The 23,822-nt window shown below is 37.9% G+C and overlaps 1 protein-coding gene across 1 annotated transcript in view; it reads left to right on the top strand.

Annotated features, from left to right (window-relative positions):
* Positions 1–23,822, top strand: part of CDH8 (cadherin 8) — a 377,151-nt gene that overhangs the window by 164,497 nt on the left and 188,832 nt on the right. The window contains exon 4 of the mRNA XM_003801316.1: positions 16,112–16,231. Coding sequence (XP_003801364.1) covers positions 16,112–16,231 — 120 coding nt within the window. The remainder of the gene's footprint in view (positions 1–16,111; positions 16,232–23,822) is intronic.

The raw sequence follows: 23,822 nt of genomic DNA, 5'->3' as shown, positions 1-23,822 counted from the left end.
TAGGATGCTTGCTATTATAATTATGGCACAGATATTCATATAGAAAACACATCTGTAATTGAATAGATAAATTAATTTAAAACATTTATTGAATACCCACTTATTTCCTTTTTCTGTGGAATCTAAAAGTCATTTAAAGCTATTTTTGTGTGTTTATATCAGTCTAAATAAGATAATTATATCAAGTAAGTAAATACTTAGGCTAGAAATATAGTGATTCGTTGATATTTGATGGTAATTGTCAGTATTCTAGTTAAATTAAAGACTACTATTTAAAACAGGCATTGACAATGGATTTTAAAAGGAGGTTAAAATGCTCAGACACACTCTTGAAAGTCAGTGGATGTCCCCCCTCATGATGTAGGGCCAAATATGAAGTCTGTGTTTAATGATTATCCTGATTCTTAATTATTTTCATGGAAAATCTGGAAAGCTTCTTTTCTCTCCCTGTAAAAAAAAACCGTTTTGAAAATATTTCTCTAGAGATTTTAAGAATAATAAAAGCCCAGATTCCACTGTTTTCAGACATTTCCTGGTGCTCCTAACTTCATACATTTACACTCGTACATGTACGAAATACTTGCTGCGGCATTTTCTTTCTGCCCGGAGAACAGCTGTAAAGATATTAATTGTACTTCGGTTATAAATGGATTGCCAAAAGGGACAGAACGGGTTGTGTATCTCATCAGCATGCCCTGTCTGGTATAAATAATGAGACGGGAACTTGGTAAATTGGAAATTTGTGATAAAAACGAGATGTGATATTATAAAGTCCCACTAGTTCCTCCTTCTGGATACATCGATTTTTAAGGCACTCGGCAAGACTGCTAAATCAATGATTGCCTGTCACAAAATGTTGGCTAAAAGGGCTATATTACCAGGGTCAACTACAAATTAGCCCAAAGGGTAAACACAAAGGTAGTACAAATGTTAAGGGGAAAAAAGTCACAGACGTTGTAAAATATAGTTGGAAAGGCACAGCTGTTGGAAAATGTGCGTGGTCTTTTTCTCCTATTCCATCTAATATTCTTAAACAGGAAAGAGTTATAGTAACTAGAAAGAGTTGGAAAAAGTAGAAATAGGACTGAATCACAAATGTTATTTTATTTTATCATTTCAGTTATTTTGGAAACAAAGCTAGGCCTTTCTTTGATGTCTCCTCAAATTCTCTGAGTATGTCTATCAAATCTGCTAATTTTTGCTTTTAACTTTCATAAGCACCTAGCAAAGTTGCTATTTCCCAGCATGGCATCATGATTAAAATTTAAAGAAATCTAAAAAAAAAAAAAAATGATGTTTCCAAATGTGTTATGTAAATAGATCAGCTCACTTTGCATTTCTTTTCAAATAAAATCTGATGTATTTCATTGTGATCAAATCTGAGGATTGGAATAGAAACCCAACTCATCTACCTACACATGGACACCTACACTAATCATTTGCTGTAAGGAAATCAATATTCTGAAATCACAGCCTGCCTTTGAATTTGGGCTATTCATCATGCCCCTTCATCAGGAGGACTTCATTTACACATTTCCAACCTGCTCTTCACCTTTGCCTCCTAGCAGGTCTCAGAATAAATCTTTTCTGTATTTCCATCACTCCTCAAACATACCAGGGGCACAGCACATGCAGTAGTGCTTCTTTCCCTACTTCTCTCCCCAGTAGGCTGTGAGCTAAATCCCCCCAAATCAAGAAGGACCCATATTCATCTCTGTTACCCACTCTTAGGCCAGGACTGGTTTGATGGGATTATTGTAATCAATAAGCATTTATAGAGTGAGAAGAAGGGATGAAAGAGGAAGAGTAGGGAGAAAGAAGGATAGAAATAGAGAGAAACGAAAGAACAAGATGAGTAAGTGAACTATTAATTCAATCTTCCTCCCAACATTTTATTATATTACTAGAGGGCATGGTTCACGTCAGGTTTATTAGTACATCTTCAGGCTAAAAGCATGATCAATTCGTTTTTCTCTCTCCATCTTAGCCTTCCTCTCTTCCTCATCTTTCCTCTTCCACCACCTCAAGTTAAAAAAACAAAACAAAACAAAAAACCTTCCTTGTTGACAGAACTGTAATATTTTGTAATCCTGTTGCCTAACCTTGCTCATATTATTTGCCTTTTGCCAAGATTTAAATTCAGGCATGCAGAGAGCTTTGAATACACTGTTTCCCAACTCTCTCTAGGTGTGCACTTACCAGTGTCTCACTACAGGTTGAATTCCACTAATCTGAAAATCCAAAATCCAAAATGGCTCCAAAATCTGAAACTTCCTGAGTGCCAACAGGACACGACAAGCAGAAAATTTCACACGTGACCTCACGTGATAGGTCACATGCATTATTAAAAATAATTACAAAATTACTTTTCAGGCCATGTGTATAATTTGTATATGAAGCATGAATGAATTTCCTGTTCAGACTTGTGGCTCATCCTCAAGATATCTCAATATGCAAAAATTCCAAAATTTAAAAACATCTGAAATTTTGAATATTCCTCATCCTTACCATTTTGGAAAAGGAAAACTCCACTGTTTATTCTTCTAAGACGTTTGTGTGTTATGCTACTTTGTTTAATAGAACCACGTTTCACTTCTTGATATTTAACTATAAAAGTTCCTCCTCTTTTCTCACACATCTCTTACAGTGACCTAGGTAGGGGAAAGAAACTAGGTTTTCCTTGGCTACACCCACATTCATGAATGAGCTGATAGCATAGCACCAGAGGAGAAAAGGGTGGGGTTAGGAATTGATTTGGGTCAGCTGGATTTCAAATCCAGTGATTCATTTCTTTCAAGGTGATATCTTTTTGCCAAGGCTAATTTTCTGATAATGGCCTCACCGTGTTGATTATTTATAAGGATTGTATATGTGTGGAGTTCTTAGTTCCATGGGCGTCCTTGACTATTTGCAGTAAGGTACCTAAACTTTAGAACAACAACTCTCAACCTGTGGGTCGCAACCCCTTTGGGGGTCAAATGACCCTTTCACAGAGGTCACCTAAATACATCCTGCACATCAGATATTTACATTATGAATCAGAACAGTAGCAAAATTACAGTTATGAACTAGCAACGAAAATAATTTTATGGCTGGGGGTCACCACAACATGAGAAACTGTATTAAAGGATTGTGGCATTAGGAACATTGAGAACCACTGCTTTAGATTCTAACTCCCTGAATTTGAGTAAAACATGAACTTGGTTAGAATTCACTTAGCCCATTTTCCCACCCAAAAAATGGAGACAAGAGTATCTCTTTAATAGATGTGTTTGAAGTATAAAAATGAGTAAAGGAAGATAAAGGAATCTGTACAGTTTATGGCATGTAATTGAATTAGGAGTAGGTGGTGCATTTCTATTCCTAGATTTTCAGTCCCTGCCTCTATAATGAAAACTAAAATTTAATTTAAATATCCTAATACAAGAATACATATACTTTACACCTTTCCCCTCCACCTCCCTACCTTTTTTTTTTTTTTTTTTAAATAGAATAGAAGTGTTAGCTTTGGATCAAATGGAACTGGACTTGAATGCCAGCTTCTTCATTATTTCCTGGGCCCTGGTAATCAGAAAAGCTGATACCTGTGTCAACTGAAGCTGCCATATCAAATTCTCATAGACTCGGTGGCTTAGGCTATATATAACTAACTTATTTTTCATATGTCTGGGGGCTGGTAAGTCCAAGAACAAGGTGCTGACAGGTCGTGTGTCGAATGAGAGCTGGCTTACTGGTTTGTAGATGTGTCCTCAGATGGCCGTCCTTATTTGCGTGGGTCCTCAGAAAATCCTGAGGGATTTCCCATAGCAGAAAGAGGTCCACCAGACTTCAGAACATCACACCAGGAAAAGACAGTGCTTCCACCAACTCCCAACTCCCCGCCACCTGCTTCTTCATTACTATCAAGTGGCTTTGTCCGAGTGTGTTCTAAGGAATTCTCCTAATCCAATTTCCTGCTTGCCCTGTGTGGAAGGTGGCTTTGCAGCTACTCCATTCACTCTGTGCTTAACTTGTCTTTGATGCTTGATTTTCAGGCTTTGGCTCTTACTGATTACTCTCCATGGAGATGACTGCAACTATCTTGATGCAAAATTGTGAAAAACAAATAGGCTCCATTCTGTGACTTGTGATGGCCCCTATCACCATTGTTTCCCATCTACCTGGGTAGGAATCTACACCTGATAAAGACACTTTGTTCTAAGCACTCCTTCCCCCAAGCAGTGTCCTCAATTTCTTATTTCTTCTATAGGAAGCTTTCATGAGCAGGAGTAAGTATTTGATATCATTCTGTGTTCTATTTGGAGCTACAAAAATGGGTAAGACTTTAGGAAGACAAAGTCAGGTCTACCCTCTTATGTATAGGGAAATGCCATACTGTTATTCTTAAATAAATTCAAATTGAAAGAAAGACAAAACAAGAGAAGCAATACATGACACCAATGGATCAGCCTGCCAGATTAATTTATGAATAAGTCCTTCAAAAGAAAATAACCTGTTTTCATTCTTATTCACATGTTTATTTATTATCAAATATTTCTATACAAGGCACTTTCTGAGATGTTGGAGAGAAAAATAAAAATATTATATCATATTCCCACACTTGAAAGTGTAAAATTCAGAAACATTATAGCATTTGTGAAGGTTTGTGTAGTATTTAAGAGGGCAGGCTTCTTGTCTGGTTTTGGATATAGTCCTTATCCTTTTCTACTTGAATTGAGGTATTTATGACTGATTCTCCAAGACTTATTTCAAAGATTCAGTGAATAAATATTTCATACTAAGCATTGTTCTTAGCATTTGTGTAACAAGGAAAATATAGGGTCATATTTATATGTGATAAGGGCAGATTATGAAGGAGTGGGTTAATTCTGGAGAAGTTGATTAGAAGAGAGAGTTGCAAGAATAAGAAAGAATATTGTTCTTAAGAAGCCTAGTCTAAAAGGAGAAAATGTGTATGCACTGAAATTTGTACATAAAAATAAAAGGTACCCTCTAAAGACAGTTAAAATAAAGTTTTCTGAGAATCCAGAAGAAGAAATGATTCTACATAAATCTTGAATCTGGATCACATTAAGTTAGGTGGTTATGTTAAGGATTCATAGGAATAGACTTGAGTGAATAATAGTTGGAGGCCGGTTGTGAAGGCACATGCCTGAAATCCTAGCACTTTGGGAGCTGAGGTGGGAGTATTGCATGAGCCCACAAGTTCCAGACTAGGCAGAGCAACAGAGCAAGATTGTGTCTCTATAAAAAATAGAGAAAAAAATTAGCTGGGCATGATAATAGTGCCTATAGTTCCAGCTATGTGGGAGGCTGAGGCAGGAGGATTGCTTGAGTCTAGGAATTTGAGGTTGCTGTGAACTATGATCACACCACCATACTGTAGCCCAAGAAACAGAGCAAGACCTATTTAAAAAAACATAACTGGGAATATTAGAGAGTTCTGGGTACTTGCTGTAAAAGTACTGTTTGAAACTCTCTTTGGGCAGGCACCATGGCTCACACCTATAATCCTAGCACTCTGGGAGATAGAGGTGAGTGGCTTGCTTAAATTGAAGGTGGCTAAATTAAGCTCAGAAGTTCAAGACCAGCCTGAGCAAGAGAGAGACCCTGTCTCCACTAAAAATAGGAAAAAAAAATCTGCTGGGCATTGTGGCGGGAGCCTGCAGTCACAGCTGCTTAAGGGAGGCTGAGGGAGAAAGATCACTTGAGCCCAGGAGTTTGAGGTTGCTGTGAGCTACACTGCCTCTGTGATATAATAGAGTGAGGCTCTCTCTTAAAATAATAAAAAAGACAAAACCTCTTAAAACTTTCATTTCCCTAGATCAGCTCCAAACTGATTAACCTATTTTCTGGGTGAGTTTTTCTAGATTTGTAGCCTTGCCTGTGAAATTTGCTTGATTGAAAATTGAAAAAAAACATCATCTTTTTCTGACAGCCTTTCCTAACCTCAATATCAATGTCCCCTCGTATCCATAGCCTTCCCTTAGCTGTTTCTCTGCCCCTCCTGCATTCCTCAGTGTTTCAATTTTACCTATAGCATTCTTTCACATCACTTGGTAGCTTACTGTTTAATTTTCTGCATTCCTACTGGTCTGTTCTTTAAGAAAGGAAGAATCTTCTAACTGCAGTTTCTTAGGTGCTTCAAATAAAGCACCTTTATGTTCAAATAAAGCTTGACATATGCAGGATCTCAGTAATAAGGTGCTAAAATAATGAAGGGTCCACATAGATTATCCCAATTTACCTCCATTCTAGCTACATCATGGAGGCAGGACTGTATATTTAGTATGATATAGTATATATTCATTTTGTTTTAAATCCCTTTGAAAGTGTTGTTCTTGTAACGATTGCATAATTAAACCTGTATTGTCTAGGGTTTTCCCTTTCCAATAGCTCAGTGACTAAGGGACTTTTCAATTTGCCAGATTTCCCATTTGATAGAATTTTTGTCTTCCATATTCAGAAAAGGAGGGCAATGCCAGCTATACTATTATCAATTTTCAAACTCCTGATTCTTAGCTGGAGAAGTAAGCCTATTCTAAAAGAATAATATATTAATAGTCACTATAGTAGTTACAGTTTTGATCTCATGCATCTTAGCTTTAAAGTCATGCTCTATCAAACACAAGTAAAGAAGCATGCCCTGGAGACCCAGTCAACTGATGTCCTGTCCTCCAGAGAGTAGCGATTGTGAGTTATCTTCATGGAGCTCTGGGATCAGAATATGATATGGCTGGTAGTATCCCCATCTTTTGGATTAAGAAACTGAATCCTAATGATGTGAAAATACACTTTCTTGCTGTGTGAGAGTCGAAGTTTTGGTTTCAGAATATGGTCGCAGTATAATAAGATAATGTCAATTGACACCCCTGACATTATAATTGTGTGTGTGTGTGTGTGTATATATATATATATATATAGTGTGTGTGTGTAGTATATATATAGTTGTATATGTATGTTTCCACTACCTTGTAATGCCTTTAAGAAAATTAATTTAGCAGACATTTGCAGTTTCCTACAATAATGAGAATCCATCTGAAAACATTGCTAAGATAGACTTTAAACATTGTTAGTGATACCAGATTTTTGACTTTGGATTTCCAGTCTCTTGGTCTCGAGGATTCAATGAATGAATCGATGGACCACAGGATGGACAGTAAGTTAGGTTTTATTTACAGAGGTATTATTACAGCTCTTACAAAGAGCCAAACCTTGCAGAACAGGATAAGATAGGCTTTATATAAGTGTCACAGCTCTTACAAAGAGCCAAACCTCCTTACAGAGCAGGGTATAAGTGTTACAGCTCTTACAAAGAGCCAAACTTCCTCACAGAGCAGGGTATAAGAGTTACAGCTCTTCCTCTTCTGCTCTCTCTCCCTCAATGAGATGATCTGCTGAAGTCTTGCTCTTCTGCTCTATCTTCCTTGACCATCTGTGATGATCTGCAATGATCTGCCCCTAGACTCTCTGCTCAGGGGTTTATATAGGGGCAGTTGTCTAATAAGCTGAGAGCTTAGCTGATTGGTCTATAAAATAGACCAGTCAGGAGCAGGATTGAAAATGGACCAATCAGGGATGCACTGGAGGAATCGCCAGTGTTTTCCCCTGATCGTCAGGTCTTTTTTCTTACTGGAGCCTCCAGTAGGAGAGGAAAGCTCCCCCTTTGGCTCCAGCCTGCTGGTTTCTGTGCCAGCTGCTGCCAAGGCAGAGCCGGAGGGTCCTCTAGCACCGCTCTACTGGAGCCTCTGGTGGGGGAGGGAAGCTCCCCACTGCTTGCTCCAACCTGCTGGTTCCTCTGCTGGCTGATGCCACCAAGACAGAGGTGGCAGGTCCCCAAGCCCTGCTCGGCTGAGCTGGCTGGGGTGCCACTTTTCCGGTATCATTAGGACAGAAATTCTAACTCTCCTGCACGTTTGTTTACTCTTTATGTCTAACTTGGGGCATTGTACACAAAACATACTGTACAAATAGTACTTGTGTCAACGAGGTGGATGAGTTTATATAACCAGGTATCGTGAATGACGTTTCCCTACTGCAGTCCTCACACACTGTCCAGGGTACTGAAGTGCCTCTGATGGCCTCATTTTGCGAGGTCAGGATGAGTGTAGCTTTCATTCTCAAGAATTGATAGGATTTTCTTCCATAGGTAACAAATTAGCAAAGGAATCATGGTTGGGAAAAGGCAGCTTATGAAGAGAAAAGACACTTTTGTTTCTGTTGTGTTAGAAAGGAGTTATCCTAGTCCAGAAAGGTTTATTTATGCACATGGAACTGTAAAACAGGCTGCTTATTTGTTTGCACAACCAGGCCTCCAATTGTCCTCATTATCTGTTTGCAAAAGCAGTGCGTATGCCACCATGCCAGCCTTGCTTGTGAAGACTACAGAAGGTACTTTCCCCTGTGCATAGGAAACGTGGCTGAGATTTTATAGTTACACATTTTCATGCAATATTTTCCTGTCTTTTTACCCAGTGCACATTACAGAGGTTTGCTGGAATGACGCTTGGGTGAATAGAAGACATCTGTGTGCTAAGATGCATTTTCTAAAGTGTTTAATTGTTTCAGAAAGTTTCAGATTCATGTTAAAAACACAATGTCAAGTGTATGTGGATGTTTCATTAAGTTACAAAACTGTTTGGTTCCCTAAATGCTCCAGAGTAAAATATGGAAACTGGATTTTACTTCCCCAATTTATGTCCCGAATCGTGGAGCCAAAGAAATGACAGAATGCGTTTCAGTGCTGTCCATCTCCTGACTGTGGGGAGAATCTGTCCCTGTTCCCATAATAAATTCAATCTGGAGCATGTGGACTTTGGCAGCAACATTTCAGGGCAGACTGAGAGTTGGCACATGAGGGAACACCCAGAGAGCAACAGTTAGGCCTTCACAAAAAAGGGGGAGAGACGGGGAAACTAATCATTTAGGATTCCATTGTGTGGTATATGTGTCATAAAAGAGAGGTTTCTAAAGTGAAAGGGGAGCCCATGCCGCCTCAGCCTCTTATACAGTTGGCTTTTCTAAGTGGCAAGATTGATTATCCACAAAAGAGAAGGGCTGATCTTCTGTAGTCGCCCAGACGTCACTCTTCTCCTTAGCCGGTGGTAATTCGGAGGGGACATTTCTACAAGGAAGTGGATTTCCTCTCTTCCTGCTTATAGTTGAATGATCAGATGGTATATTTCACTATTTCCAATAGAGCTTGGCTGAGGAAGAAATCTCCATATCTAGGGTTTTAAATAAAAAGCCGCAAATTAAGCTGATCCGTGTTTAATCCTCCTTATCCTGCAAAGACCCCTTAAGGTGTCCCTTTAGAGGTTTGGATATTTGGCGTATGTCTTCTATAATTAAACAGTAACACTGAAACATACTGGTAGAATTTAGGCCATGATTCTTACTGGGGGAATTTGCTTGAGGCCCTTCAAGAGAAATGAATGTTGAAGACTAAGGTATCAGTTCAAGAGACAGTGAAAAAACTGCCTGGGGGTCCCTGCATTTATTTCTCAGGATTTTCCTTAAGCATGTTATGGTCTGTGATTGGCTGCAACTGAGTGGGGTGGGAGATACAAACAAATTAACAAAACAACAAACACAAAACCTGTAGAAATACATACGAGTATGGACAAATCTGAGAGCAGTAAGAAATACTAGATTTGGCAGGACACATTTAAAACATCCAAGGCCAAAAGCTTCCTGTTCTAGTAAGGATTATTTAAACATCAACAAGTTATGCAGGTCTTATGAAATTATTGCTCTGCGTTTCGACAACAATCCAAAAAAGGTTGTCATGGCAACCTGTGCCCCAATACTTAGTGTCTTGCATAGGATGACAGAAGTTGGGTTTGTGGGTTTAGTTTTATTAAAATAATGAAGGGAGTCGCATCGTTGCTGTGACCTGTTATGTCTGTGATCTTTGGGATGAGTGAATGTTTAAGGAAGACATTTTCGGACGATAATGCCAGACACTCAGCCCATGCATCGCATATACCGAGCTTGGAACAGGGTAGCTAACAGGTCAAATCTAAAGTTTGAAGATAATAGAAGAACAAGAACGCACATCCTTCTCAATTTCAGGGACTGCAGAGGTTCTGCCTCTGTATTTTCCCACCTGCTATTGAAATGCTGATTCTTTCAAAATGTGTTGCAAATGACTCTTTGCAAATAGGGTTTGTGTTCTTCTCATCATAAGAGTTTTAGCTTTTTCCGATATGCACATTTTTACACTGCACCAAACCTTTGTTTTCCTGCTTGGGGTGTCAGCACCAGCATTTTTCTTTCTGAATAATGTGCAGAATTTGTGTGCTGACTTGCTCATAAAAAACGGATAGCCTAGCTAACAGAGCTGCACTACCCAAACCCCAACATCTCATTTTCCCGGAGGTCTTTCATCTTAGTTTGTCGGCACTTTGGAACCTCTAATCTGACAGTGTAACGTCTCTGATGGTTAATTTTGCTTGTAGTGTTTACTGTCATTATGGGGGGGATATGTGTGGGTCTTGCTGCTAATAGGAAGAATCTTTCAGGTATGGCAAGAGGCATATAATACTGTGAGACTTCTGTTAATTAAAATCCAAATTTTAATGGGATTGGCAAATTTTACTTAAACATAAATGCAAATATTTATATGTATAGACATACAGATTTGTTAAAAGAATTCACCTTGGAATTGACATATTCATGCGTGACTTGATAATAGCAGGCTGAATTGTGGTGACAGGGATCATTTTTGTTGACAACAGCTGGAAATACAACAGCTATATTATTATAATTAGGATCAGTATCAAGTTGGATTATAATAGGGGCTTTCTTGGAGAAATGGCACAGAGTCAAATTTATAGTCACTAGCTAAATGAGTCTCTTGTATCCTTGACAAAGAGACAAAAACAGCTCCGAATGAAAACACAAACAGAGAATCCTGGTTGTTATATTTCCTGGGTATTACTCAGGCTTCTATTATCACATACCAACACTTGCCGCTTTGAAGGAACATTATCCTGCAAGGTTTACACTTTTCAATTTGCCTCTGTGGTCTGCATTCGGCATGCATTTCCATGGAGAAGCCTACATCGCAACCGGCCTGGCAGTCTCTTCGGCAGGAAGATTAACCTCCACGCATCCATTTTCCCCCCGTGGGTAATCACTTGACAAATGCATCCACAAAACCTCCACACACATCTATCCCAGTGTACAGGTGCATCAACAGTCTTGAATCACTATTAGGAGAAATATCATCCTTGACATAAAGTAGTGCTGCCTTTTCATTTTCAGATGTCTAAAGTTGAAGAAGGATGTGGATTTCCAGGAAGCCAGACATCAGGCAGAAATATCCCGGATGAGTATGTGGGTAAAAGCTTGTCTTAGCTTTGCTGCCATCCCAGCCCTGTCGTTCACCTCAGCAACTGTGCAGGATTTGCATGGACTGGACTGGCGTTCACTCTAATGCCATCCATTCTAACAACACTGAGAAAATTTCACTGGTGATGTACCCACTGCCTAGCCTTGCACTTACTATATTAAACACTTTTTTTTGTCCCAAAGCAGTATCATACTAAATAGGAAACTGACGTGAGATAGATTGGATGGGAGATTGTGTGGGTGTGTTTTCTTTTGGTCAATTTTCATAACAAAATCACTTTCTTACTAACATGTGAACATATTGTTACATTTGTGACTTCCTCCCAAATTTCATGAATGAACTACTATTAAATCCATGATGCAAAGTTACACCTAATTATGAATTAAAACATCCACTGTCACTAAAAGTTGTGAAAGACTTACTTATTGTTCATTTTCACTTATATGAATAGTCTACTTATAGCAATAATGTCCATAAGCTCATAGTGTCAATGTTTCTATACTTCTGGCATAAATTAATACTTTTCATTGCCTCTACAAACTTATTATGTAACTTATAACTATCACCTTCCTTTTTACAGATTAGAGAATGAAGATTGACCATGGACCCATAATTAGTAAAAGTTGGAGATGAAATATAAGCCAAATGTTCTGGTTCAAGAGAAATTGACTCAAATTTATCTTCCCAACCGCTCTTCCATACCTTATATTATTACATTTGACCCTTACACAAAACTTAGAGGTTTTTGGGATAAAAATAATTAGTTTTGCATATGAAAGCCTGAATTACAGAGCATTAACCCAGCCCCTCTTCCTATATCAATAATGGTGGTGTAGTGGGCTTTCCCTCATAACGATAAGATCAAGTTACAATAATAAAACAGAATGCATATGTTCATCACCAGTCTTGTAAACTCCTGAGAAAATAGTCCCCCCCCCCATTTTTTTCCATGTAACAAAAAAGTTTCCATGACTCTTATGGAGCTTAAAAAAAATACTTAAGGTAAATCTCAGAGTTCTTTGAAATAATCACAATAAAAGTTAATATTAATATCTCTAGGGAGAAAGGATGGAGTTAGTTAACTTTTAAAAAGTTTTGTGCCCACTGCAAGCATTTAAAACTATGGCTTACATCAGAATTGCCTGAGAAGGTTAAAATTAATTCTCCACCACTGTCTCCATCTTATTATTCTATAGATCTGGAAGGGATCCCAGGGATCTGTTTTTCCAAGGTTGAATCTAATGTACAGGCAGAATTAGTAGTCACTGGTTACTTTTGTGCTAGGTACTTACATATATTATTTGTTTAAATCTCATAACTATATATATATATACCCACACATGCTCAGAAGTGCCACAAAGTGTATTCACATTTAAAGAAAGGAAAAAATTATATTTTGCAGTTTTTGGCCGGGGCTGGGTTTGAACCCACCACCTCCAGTATATGGGGCCGGCGCCCTACTCCTTGAGCCATAGGCGCCACCCCGGAAAAAATTATATTAGAATTGTAATATTCAATGTACACAGATGAAAACAGATGAATGTAAGTCCAATCCAGCACTTCTTGTAATGCAAAAGCCAAACTTGTCTTGAGTATGACAAATTTAATACATAAATTAGATTTAAATCCAAGACTAACATGAGTCAAAGGATTGCCCCAAAAAACAGATGTTTCAGAATAAGTTAGATAGAATTGTTCTGTATCCAAAACAATTAACTTCATACTACTCTGCCCAAACATACCAACTCCACACGCGTGTGATGACACTGTTCTTCAGAAATATTTGAATTTTGTTTTTTTGTATAGAGACATTCCTTAATTTGAATCACCCACTAGAATATAATTTTAGTATTGACAGGAATTTTTGACAATGAGTTTACTTTTTCCAGTGCCTGGCAGTTATCAGAACTAAATGTTCAGACTCATTAACCCAACTCCATACAGAGCATTATCATATCTTGACTGCATTTTGTTTCTAAGAATGTGTTACTTACCCATAATGGGGGAATGGAAGTTTTCCTGAAATGGAAGTTAAAGTAAATACGCTAGACAACAAAACAAAGCAAACACAAGTCGTTACGTGGTCATTTGTACAGAAGAGTCCACCTTTATCATCAGTCTCTGAACTCTGTGAGTTCTTTCAATTACCCTAGAAATGTTTTCTTCCTATTTATCCTTTCTCTTTAAGATACGAACTCATTTTAGACTTTCAGATACAGTTACCACATACCTCTGTCTTAAGTCTGTTTTGTATGTTTAGAACACCCAAGACTGGGTAATTTATAAAGAAAAGAAATTTATTTTCTCACAGCTTAGGAGAGAGGGGAGTCCAAGATCAAGTTGCTGGTGTCTGGAGAGGGTCTTCTAGTGTCATCTAGAGGGGAGGAATATTGTGACCTCCCATGCATGAACGTCCTCTGTCAAGCCCTGGTATGTGGGCATCTAATTCCCTTGGTGAGAGAGGAACCTTCACATTCCCTGATCTCATGTTAAAAGCCCCTACCATTTTGCTGTCCCGTTGGCAACACCTGAACTTTGTAGGGGACACAGTTTGCCTTCAATTTAACATCTTAGTACAAGGATCAAAGCAAAGAAATAGACATTTATATCCATTTTTTTATCGTCATTACCCAGAGTTAATGTTTCTTCTTCTGTTAACTGGACTACTGTCACCTCTTAACTAGCCTGGCCTCCTAATCTGTATCTCATCTCTGTCACCTCTTAACTAGCCTAGCCTCCTAATCTATGTCTCTGCCTCTGGTTAAATCTGGGAACACTAATAGAGGGAGTAGCCTGCAACAAAGGATTGAATCTGTAAGTGAAATAGTTTCCTTATGTGTGTACAGTAAATGTGCCCTTGTCCTGGCTTTGAGATGCCCCCTGTGTTTTGAGCTTGACTCTCTAGCCTTGGCTTTGGGGATGGACTTTTCCTGTCCCCTCCCATTCTAAATTTACTATTTATTTGGTACTTTTATGACACTGTCTTCCTCAAACCTGGAAGGTTTTGCCTCCCATTCATCTCCATCCCATGTAATATTCAAAGGCTACAAACATTGTACTCCCAGGCGCTCATTTCCACCAGCTAGCTGAAGAGTTATTGTACAAGGAAATATATATGTATTATATTTCCCAGTGTCTGGTGGAATATATTACACAAGAGGAAGCATTTAGTGCATTTTTTCTAACTGTAGATTTTGTAGGACCTCAGAGTCATTATTCTGAGTACCAATTCCAATTTTAGAGGGCTATCAACTGCTCAACAAGTATTATTATTACCTTTACTTATAGTGACAATAATTCAAAATATCTCAGAGATTTTGACTGGGAAGATCATGCTGACGTTCTATCCTATCTCAGTGAACACTGAGGAGTGCTGCTCAGGTCCCCTCCTTTCCCTTCAGGACTAACACACACATCTCCCAATATTTGGGAATGCTGATTGCCGGCAGCAGTGCTCCCAGCTACCATGTACAGTTGTTCTCAGCCTTTGGTCCAAGACCAAAGCTTCATTCTCAGGGGACTTCTCACGTCCCATAACTGTTTAGTGCTGGCATACAGAGGCTTGCTCCCATTTTCTGAAGGGGCATCCCAGCTCCAGAGCCCGATGTTCAGCGTCTAGCACTTACTGGATGAGAAAGACATTGTCCCTCTCTTCATTGAACATGATTATGTGCTGTTTTTTTTCATGAAACTAAAAATATCTTTTATTAATTTTTAAATGCAGACTGGAAATGAAAATACTTTATGCTAAAAAAGGTTACCACGCCCGACGTCTCCAGTCTCTCTCTATTTTCAGTAGTTCTCTGAATTTCCCCTGGTCTCTCACATGACTTTGCCTTTATGTGGGCTTGACTTATTGCTTGGAATTTCTTCTGTGCCCTTCCCTGGCCCAAACTTCACCTTTCTTTAATAACTCAACTCAAATCCACCCTGCCTTAGACAATCATCCCTGACCACCCCGTCTGCACTGGAATAGGTGATGAATCTATATTGGTGCTATTGCATTCAGCTAAGTTGCTGTCCTCATTTGTCTGTTCTCCCCTTTTTGCTTTTACCACTACATTGTAAACTTCTTAAGTGCAGAGAGTTGGTTCTTACTATATATGTATCCCACTTCAAACAAGTTGTCTGTGCTCAATTGTTGAATGAAGGAGTAAAAAAATAGGAATTTAGTCAGAAATAAGGTTTTGATTCTATTATCCCATAGTCCCAATTACGTAGTCATGCTGATTAATTGGTGGTTATGATCTAATTTTATATTCAGAAGAATTAAATAAGAGGAGATAAAATATTCTTTTGATATTTCTGCACAGCATTTTTTTTCCCAGCAGCCAATTTTTACAGGTACATCCATTTGTGTTTTGCGAGACTCAAGTGCTATATACTATATTATATTATTAACCTTATGTTTCATATTCCTTTGATAAAATTCCTTTGCATATTCTCCATATTCTCCAAGTCCATATGAATTTAATAGGTATCTTTAAAATGTAAGCTACAAAGGAACCTAAAGTGATACGGATACTACAAGGGCTGTCTTAATATAATACTCTGGCCTAATGATACTTTTTCTTTTAAAATGCTTGGATATAGTTGAAGTTAGAGCAATATATCTATATATTTAAAGAGATATATTTCTTTATTAGGTTTAATATTCTCTACACATAGATTTATATGTGATATGCTTGAAAAAAACTGGCTTTTCTCAAAGAATAATGTGTTAATTATTATGTTATTTTTCTCTTTGTTTATTAGGTACATCTGTCACTAATGTAACAGCTACAGATGCTGATGATCCAGTTTATGGAAACAGTGCAAAGTTGGTTTACAGTATCTTGGAAGGTCAGCCTTATTTTTCCATTGAGCCTGAAACAGGTTTGTGGTCTAAATTTTGAATTCTATTTACTGTGTTTTTGCTTCAGGGAAACACTTTTCTTGGGATATGAATTATGAAACGTTAGAGTTAAGTATTTCACTTTCTGCATCAGTAACATTTGAATATGCCATGTGAGGTACATGGTAAGCTCTACAATCATTTTGATACTGATTAAAACAAATTGCACAGCCTTTGTAAAATACCATCTATTTAACAGATGGCCTCACATCATTTTTCATCCTGGAATAAGGGAAAACTTTGCTTGTATATCAGACTGTATTAAGTATCAGCTCTGAGCATAAATTCAGTGGCTTATTGACGCTATGCTTGACAAGTGACATATATAATTCTAAGTTTCAGTTTGTGCATCTGTAAAGTGGGTATGGAGCCCACCTCATTCTGTTATGATGCAAATCAGATGGAGAAATCAGTATCAAGCATTCAGTGGGTGGCATGTGGTAATCATTCAGTGCATGTTAGATATTATTACATTTGCTACCAGATATTCTCATTGTAAAACCCAATACTGATCTCTAGCTACTCAAACTCTTATGAAAATATTGTTGTGAACAATATTAAGCCTGGCAAATACCCCTATGATCTGGTGGCACAATTTTATAATTCATCAATTAAATTATCTAAAAAGCAAATAAACATGAAATCTTTTAAAAAATTGATTTAAAAAATAACTTTACAAAAATAAGTTTCTGTAAACAAAGATGAATATATTTAATTGTTTTAATTTAACAATATATTAAGAGAGTAAATCTGTTTTGTCAAACTGTTGCAAATGCATCGATCCTATGGGGTTTTGATGCAGCAAATTTAAAATTTATTATTAAGAAGGATAGTATAATAATTTAAACATTATTAAGAACAATTATTACTAACAAATTTTTCTTTTGTATATCTTTTTCTTCTGCATCTGGTGGTTTTGTCTGCAAATTTACAAAGAGAAAAATTCAATGTACAGGCACATATACATATATTAGTATTTCTTTGATTTATGCGTGTTTAGCATTATGAAATAAATTTCTGTGACTTACCATGAAGTCAATTATTAATTAAATTAAATTTTAAAGCCTTTCATTGCTTTTGTTTAATTCAAAGAGTAAAATTCTCATGCATTTAATAGTGAGAAATGTACATTTGTATATAAATAGGTCATGCCTTAAAATTGAATTTAGATTTTGAAACAGGAAAGAACTCTTATAAAATGCATTAATTAGGGGTTAGTTATATATCCTTCCTCAGCCAAGAAGGGAGTCTGTCTTAAACTTTATCTGATTTTGGTATCTTGATGACTTCGGGGAAGTGGCAGAGCGGGTGGTCAACTCTGGGTTTTAAGGGAAAAAAGGTCTGGGGATGTCTTTTTACTTGGCCATAGGCAGAGTTGGGACAAAGTTGAGATGCACACCCAAGTCCTGAATTGCAAACTACTCTCAGATTTCTCTGCACTTCTCTTTTCACGGGCAGTGATTATGATACAGGGGGTTCTGTGAGACACAAATGTGTCAGCTGCCTAAGTGTGGTCCAACAGCGCTGTCCTCTGTTTCCTGTGCTTCTGTTCACTTGGGTCTTTGGGTCTGCCATTCTTATTTCAATATAGATATTGATCTAGCATATATATTCATTGAGCATTTACTATTTCCCCAGCTCTGAATTAAATATGGGGATAAGCAAATCACAAAGGGGAGTCTTAGCCTACAAGCATCTTACAATCCATTTTGGAAAACAGATTTTTTCCAACATAAACAAAACATGGTAACACCTCTTAAATAATTTGTGTTGTAGGCATGAATTACTATAAAGTATAGATAATTAAAACCCCCTATTAAGTCAGAAGATTTGGGCAGTTTTAAATCTCATTGATACATATTGTGATTTGCATACTAAATGTCCTCAGCAATATTTAGGATTTACTTTTCTACCCACCCTAAGGAGTGCCTAACACAATGCATTTAGTTTTATCATTTTAAAACTGACAGATATAAAATTGCATGACCTATGTTTTATTTGTTTATTTTTGAGACACAGTCTCACTTTCTTGCCTTGGGTAGAGTGCTGTGGCATCAGAGCTCACAGCAACCTCAAACTCTTGAGCTTGAGCAATCCTCTTGCCTCAACTTCCTGAGTAGGTGGGACTACAGGTGTGTACCATTATGCCCGACTATGACCTATATTTTAGAAAGTTTATTCTGGCGTGCTTGTGGATAATGTAATGTGGAGAAATGATACTTGAAGAATTCATATAGTAGTTGCTGAATAGATGCTGGGTGAATGAGACTAGGTTTTTAACTCAAGCAGACACAGTGCAAATGGAAATGGAAGCTAAATACAATCAATAAAGAGTTAACCTAAGTTTCTACCTAAAACATAAGTATGTATGAGTGAAAAGGAAACATTTTTGGGGTGGCACCTGTGACTCAGCGGGTAAGGTGCCAGCCCCATATACCAAGGGTGGTGAGTTCAAACCCGGCCCAGGCCAAACTGTAACAAAAATATAGCTGGGTGTTGTGGCAGGTGCCTGTAAGTCCCAGCTACTCGGGAGGCTGAGGCAAGAGAATCACCTAAGCCGTAGAACTGGGGATTTCTGTGAGCTGTGACACCACAACACTCTACTAAGGGCGACAAAGTAAGACTCTGTCTCAAAAAAAAAAAAAAATGAGTCAACCTAAGTTTCTACCTAAAATATAAATATGCATGAGCGAAATATAAACATTTCTGTGTAAATGTCTGCATAATTATGCTTGAGCGTGTTTATATGAAAGGAGAAATTTTTTTCTTTTTTTAAAATTTCTGTAGAATCTAAATTTGATTCTATCTTTGAGGTCTTTTCTCTCTTTTTCAAAAAATTTTTGAGTCTGGTATAAGTGTTTTAGAGAAGGGTATAAGAGCTTGCAAAAACAGCTTGAGAAAACTGCTTAAAATTTTTGTGTGAAAAAATACAGAAAAAAATGGACAGAGCATTGGACATTTGGATTTTTGGTTCTATAAGCATATGGAAACAAAGCACTCCGCCTGGTGCCCAAAAGAGGTAGATCCATCGGGTTCTCTGCGAAGTAGATGCTCAGACAGATTTAGGAGTGCCAGTGACTTAGTGGGTTACGAACGTGAAAGACAAAAGAGGCAGGAAGTGGGATTGGGCAGGGAAGTCCTTCATATCACCAGGCACAGCTCTGATATCCAGGCTAGGGAGGAGGACAGAGAGCTCAGTAGAGCTCATGCAGATTTGGCAACATCCGGCCAAACCTATGGGCTCCTCAAAGCAGAGAACCCTGACAAGTAGTCTCGTACAGAAATGACCAGGCTTTCATAGAGCCACCATGCTCAGTCACTGGCCAGCATGTCCTGGGAAGAGCAGGGCCTGGCCTGAAGCCAGAGGCTAATCCGAAAGGCACATCAGCTGCGTATCTCAGCGAACTGCACTCCTCACCAGGGGGGTCAGTCTTGGCTTCCACACATGTGTATCAATATAAAAGAGAAAACAACTTCTCACCCTATCAAATTGGCCAACTACCATATGCAGGATTAGCAAGTTCTTGGTGAATTAACTGAGAGCATGAGTATTCCTAGATGCATTGATTGAAAAAAACAAAACATTAAGAATGTCAACTAATTTTGATCCAGGAATTCAAATTCTGGCAAAATGAAGACCTATCAGGGATGAATAGAGACTCGCTGTGTATAATGACTATTCCCCTGAGGGTGTCTAACAAGATGGCTCTGTCCATGACTTCAGGAAGTAACTCAGCATAACTGGGTCAGAAATTGTTGGCTGAATACCAGAGGACGTTGTATTTACAAGGCATCATCCTCCAGTTCCTTTTCATACCAGGACTCTGGCCATACCAGCAAGGGTTCGATCTGTGGCTAGAATGATCTCTACTACAACAGCCAACACTCCCTCAACAGGCTACATAGTGATTAAATTCATGGTCTTTTTTTTTTTTTTTTGAGACGGAGCCTCAAGCTATCCCCCTGGGTAGAGTGCCATGGCATCACGCTCACAGCAACCTCCAACTCCTGGACTCAAGCGAGTCTCCTGCCTCAGCCTCCCAAGTAGCTGGGACCACAGGCACCCGCCACAACGCCTGGCCACTTTTTGGTTGCAGCCATGATTGTTGTTTGGCGGGCCCGGGCTAGGGATTCGAACCTGCCACCCTAGGTGTACGTGGCTGGCGCCCTAGCTGCTTGAGCCACAGGCGCCGAGCCCAAATTCATGGTCTTTATGAAGAAAATTACCCTCTCACCACTGGCAGCTTAAATTTGAGGCTAAAATATTTTTTATAAGGAAAAAGAATCCAGAGCATGAGAGAGAAACAATTTATGCGTCTTGTTTTTTTCTCCCCAAGACTGCTAAGAACAGAAGTCTGGATCTGGAAAGTGTAAGCTCTCCCGTCCCCCTGCTTGTTACATTTTCACTTTATGGGATTATAGTCTGTTGCTATAACATATGAGGGAAGGTTCCTCTCTTGTTTTGGTTATCAGCTTAAGACCACAAACAGATATGCTATTTGTTCTGTTTATTGTCTCCTTTGAGTTTAAAACAATCAGTAATTATCTTGTTTGTTGACTTATTTATACAGAGTGTCCATAAAGTTCATGTGCAATTTAAAATAGATAATTACTTCAAATTTAAAATAGACAACTACTTCAAATTGCACATGAACTTTATAGACACACCAAATATATATGTTTTTAAGTCAGTTCCTATGCTAGAGTGTATCCGGGAAAGGATGGGGCTTCTCTGATTCGTTTATTCGTCATCCTTATACCTAGACGAGTCTGGCTCCTAGAAGTCCTTCAATAAGGACTTCGAAAGGGAGGAGGGAGGGAGCGTGGGAAGGAAGCAGAGACAAAAGAGGCAAGGAAAAAACAGAGAGAAAGAAGAATAATTAATAGAGAGAAAGAGAAAAGAAGATAGGAAAGGAATCAGCTAGGAAATACAGCTCGCTTTCCAGTATAGTTCCCTCTGTTTTTCTGATATAAAGACATAATATTAACCTCAGAAAAGATTTTTTTTTTGGTTTGAAATTCATTTAAGACTAGCACTCATGCCATTTTCAAATCGCATACTATGTTTAAGTGTCTAGGCAACACAATGCTATTCTGGTACTTGCAAAATAAGCCCTGAGACTATAATAAACTTTCTCAGATTCACTTCTAGATCACATAGGGAGATAGGAAAGGTTCAGGGGCCACTAAGCAAGAAAGAAATGGTTATTAATGTCTTTGATTTCCAGGGTCACTGCATAGTACTACTATTAATAGGCAGAAGAATTAACAATAAAAGGAAAACTCTTTGTATGTGTACAGCCTTCTAGGTTTACAGGGTGCTGAGACAAATTGTAGAGGGAAGCACTTCTGTCTCCATTTTGCAAATGAGAGAACAGAACTGTATTTCAGAGAGAATAACGTATAACGTCTTCCCCACTTTTAGATAAATTTCTCTGTCAAATTATAACAACAGGAAGAATAAAACTGACAAGAAATTAAACAAGGACAACCTCATTTCTTGAACACTTATTACGGTCTTGGCATTGTGCTGGTTGGGTTTGCATGCATTATCAAATGTAATTTGATTTATTCCACACATTATTCTGAAGCAGATATTAAATCTGACTTGATACATTTCTTGTCTAAGATGTTTGAAACAAGATTCCAAGTAAATCTGTCAGATTCTAGACCCCAATTGTAAGACGTTCACTTGATTCCAAAGCCAGTGTAGTGCATGCCGGGGAAGTCATTGGTGTGGAAAGAAACCTACCAAACTCAGAAGCAGGCTGAGTTCTTTTTATCCATAGGCATAGGAGGCAGTGTGGTGCCAGAGAAAGTGTGAGGCAGTAATCATTATGAAATGAATTATCATTATAAATATCTTTCATTGTGGTACTTCTAAACAATGAAAATGGCTTATTTTGTATTCTAAAAAATACATATTTTTATTGTTTTTTTCTCCCTGTCACCCCTAATATTATACATTTACTTATAACATTTTGGGCACAGACAGGAAGAAATGTGGCATTTATTTAAAAGGCACTGATTTGAAGACAGCAGTGAAAAAACAGTTGCAGTTCATCCTACTTGACTGAAGATGGAAAGTCTAAATAAAATACAAGGCAAGTGAATAACAAATGTTTAATTATCTAAAGAAACCAACGTCAAGTTTCAGGACAGTCTAAACTTTGCTCCAGGCAAGTGAGAGTATGAAAAATGACCTGCTTAAAAATAAACTAAGTTAATTCATTGACCTTTTTTTTCTTGAAACTCAGACCATCTTTCTTCATTGGATACAAATAAAATTTGTCTCTGTGGAACCTGTTAAAATGAGCTAAGTTAAAAAAAAAAATACTACTTGGGAAAAAAAATCTATGTAATGAATAGTTCTCTTTTAGAAAAATCAAGATAATACATGGAGTGTTCATGCAATGCCTTCATGGAATTGAGTCATTTTTATGCCGTCTGAGTAAAAGTGATAAATTGCAAACACACAGGTCTCTTTTTAATCAGGATAGCATAGATTATCATTTCTACCATCAAGGGGACTGGCTAAAGAATTTACTCAAAGCAAACCTTTAAGAAGAAATATTCAGATAAACTCGGGCAGGCCAAGATTGCTGGAATGTATCTTGACAGGTGGAACGTCTTCACATTTTACCTTACTTGATATTTTGTAGACATCTACATGCTGTCATGTTCTAGGCACTCGGGTGAAATGTTGTGTATGATAAATACTATATAACGCAGGGTTCATGATGCAGGCATGGAAGAGAATGGCGACTTAGCAAACTTGCGTGGAGATTAAGAACTTTCTTTTAGGGCAGTGAACAGAAGATGTTCTGAAAAACTGATGGCAGGTTAGCAAACTCAGGTTGTGGGGTAGAGAGACCTGTTGAATAAGCTTTTAAAGCAAGAGGTAATTATGATCATTGCAAAAAATAAATTGGCGATCAGAGTGATATTGAGAAATTAAATAGTTTTCACTTCTTCAGTGTTATTAGAAGAATGTTTACTTGAAGACATTTTCCAATACACAATAAACTAAGGCTGGAATTTAGAAATCCACATCTTTCTACTGATTTCTAAGACTTTGGATGAGTTCTTTGACCTCTCTGACTAAGAATACATATATATATATATATATATATATATATATATTTGAGATAAAGTCTCACTCACACTGGGTAAAGTATTGTGCCATCATAGCCCACAGCTCTCAAACTCTTAGGTGAAAGAGATTCTCTTGCCTTAGTCTCCCAAGTAGCTTGGCTACAGGTATGCCTTACCATGTTGCTAGGGTTTTTTTTTTTTTTTTCTGTTTTAAGTAGAGATGAGTCTTGCTCTTGCTCAGACTGGTTTCAAACTCCTGAGCTCCAGGGATCTTCCTGCCTTGGCCTCCCAGAGTGCTAGGATTAGACTGAGCCACTACGCCCAGTTCTAAGAATATAATAACACTGACAATAATACTATTTTTAGTCATTCATGATCTTGAAAAACAATATGCTCCAACTTTTGCTTTTAATCTTCACAAATTAAGAATATATACATATATATGTGTGTATGTGCGTATATTAAGAATATATACAT

The sequence above is a fragment of the Otolemur garnettii genome, unplaced genomic scaffold (genome assembly GCF_000181295.1).
Source record: "Otolemur garnettii isolate 467f Iridium unplaced genomic scaffold, OtoGar3 scaffold00207, whole genome shotgun sequence".
Taxonomy (NCBI): Eukaryota; Metazoa; Chordata; class Mammalia; order Primates; family Galagidae; genus Otolemur; species Otolemur garnettii.
This window is presented reverse-complemented; position numbering and strand designations above follow the sequence as displayed.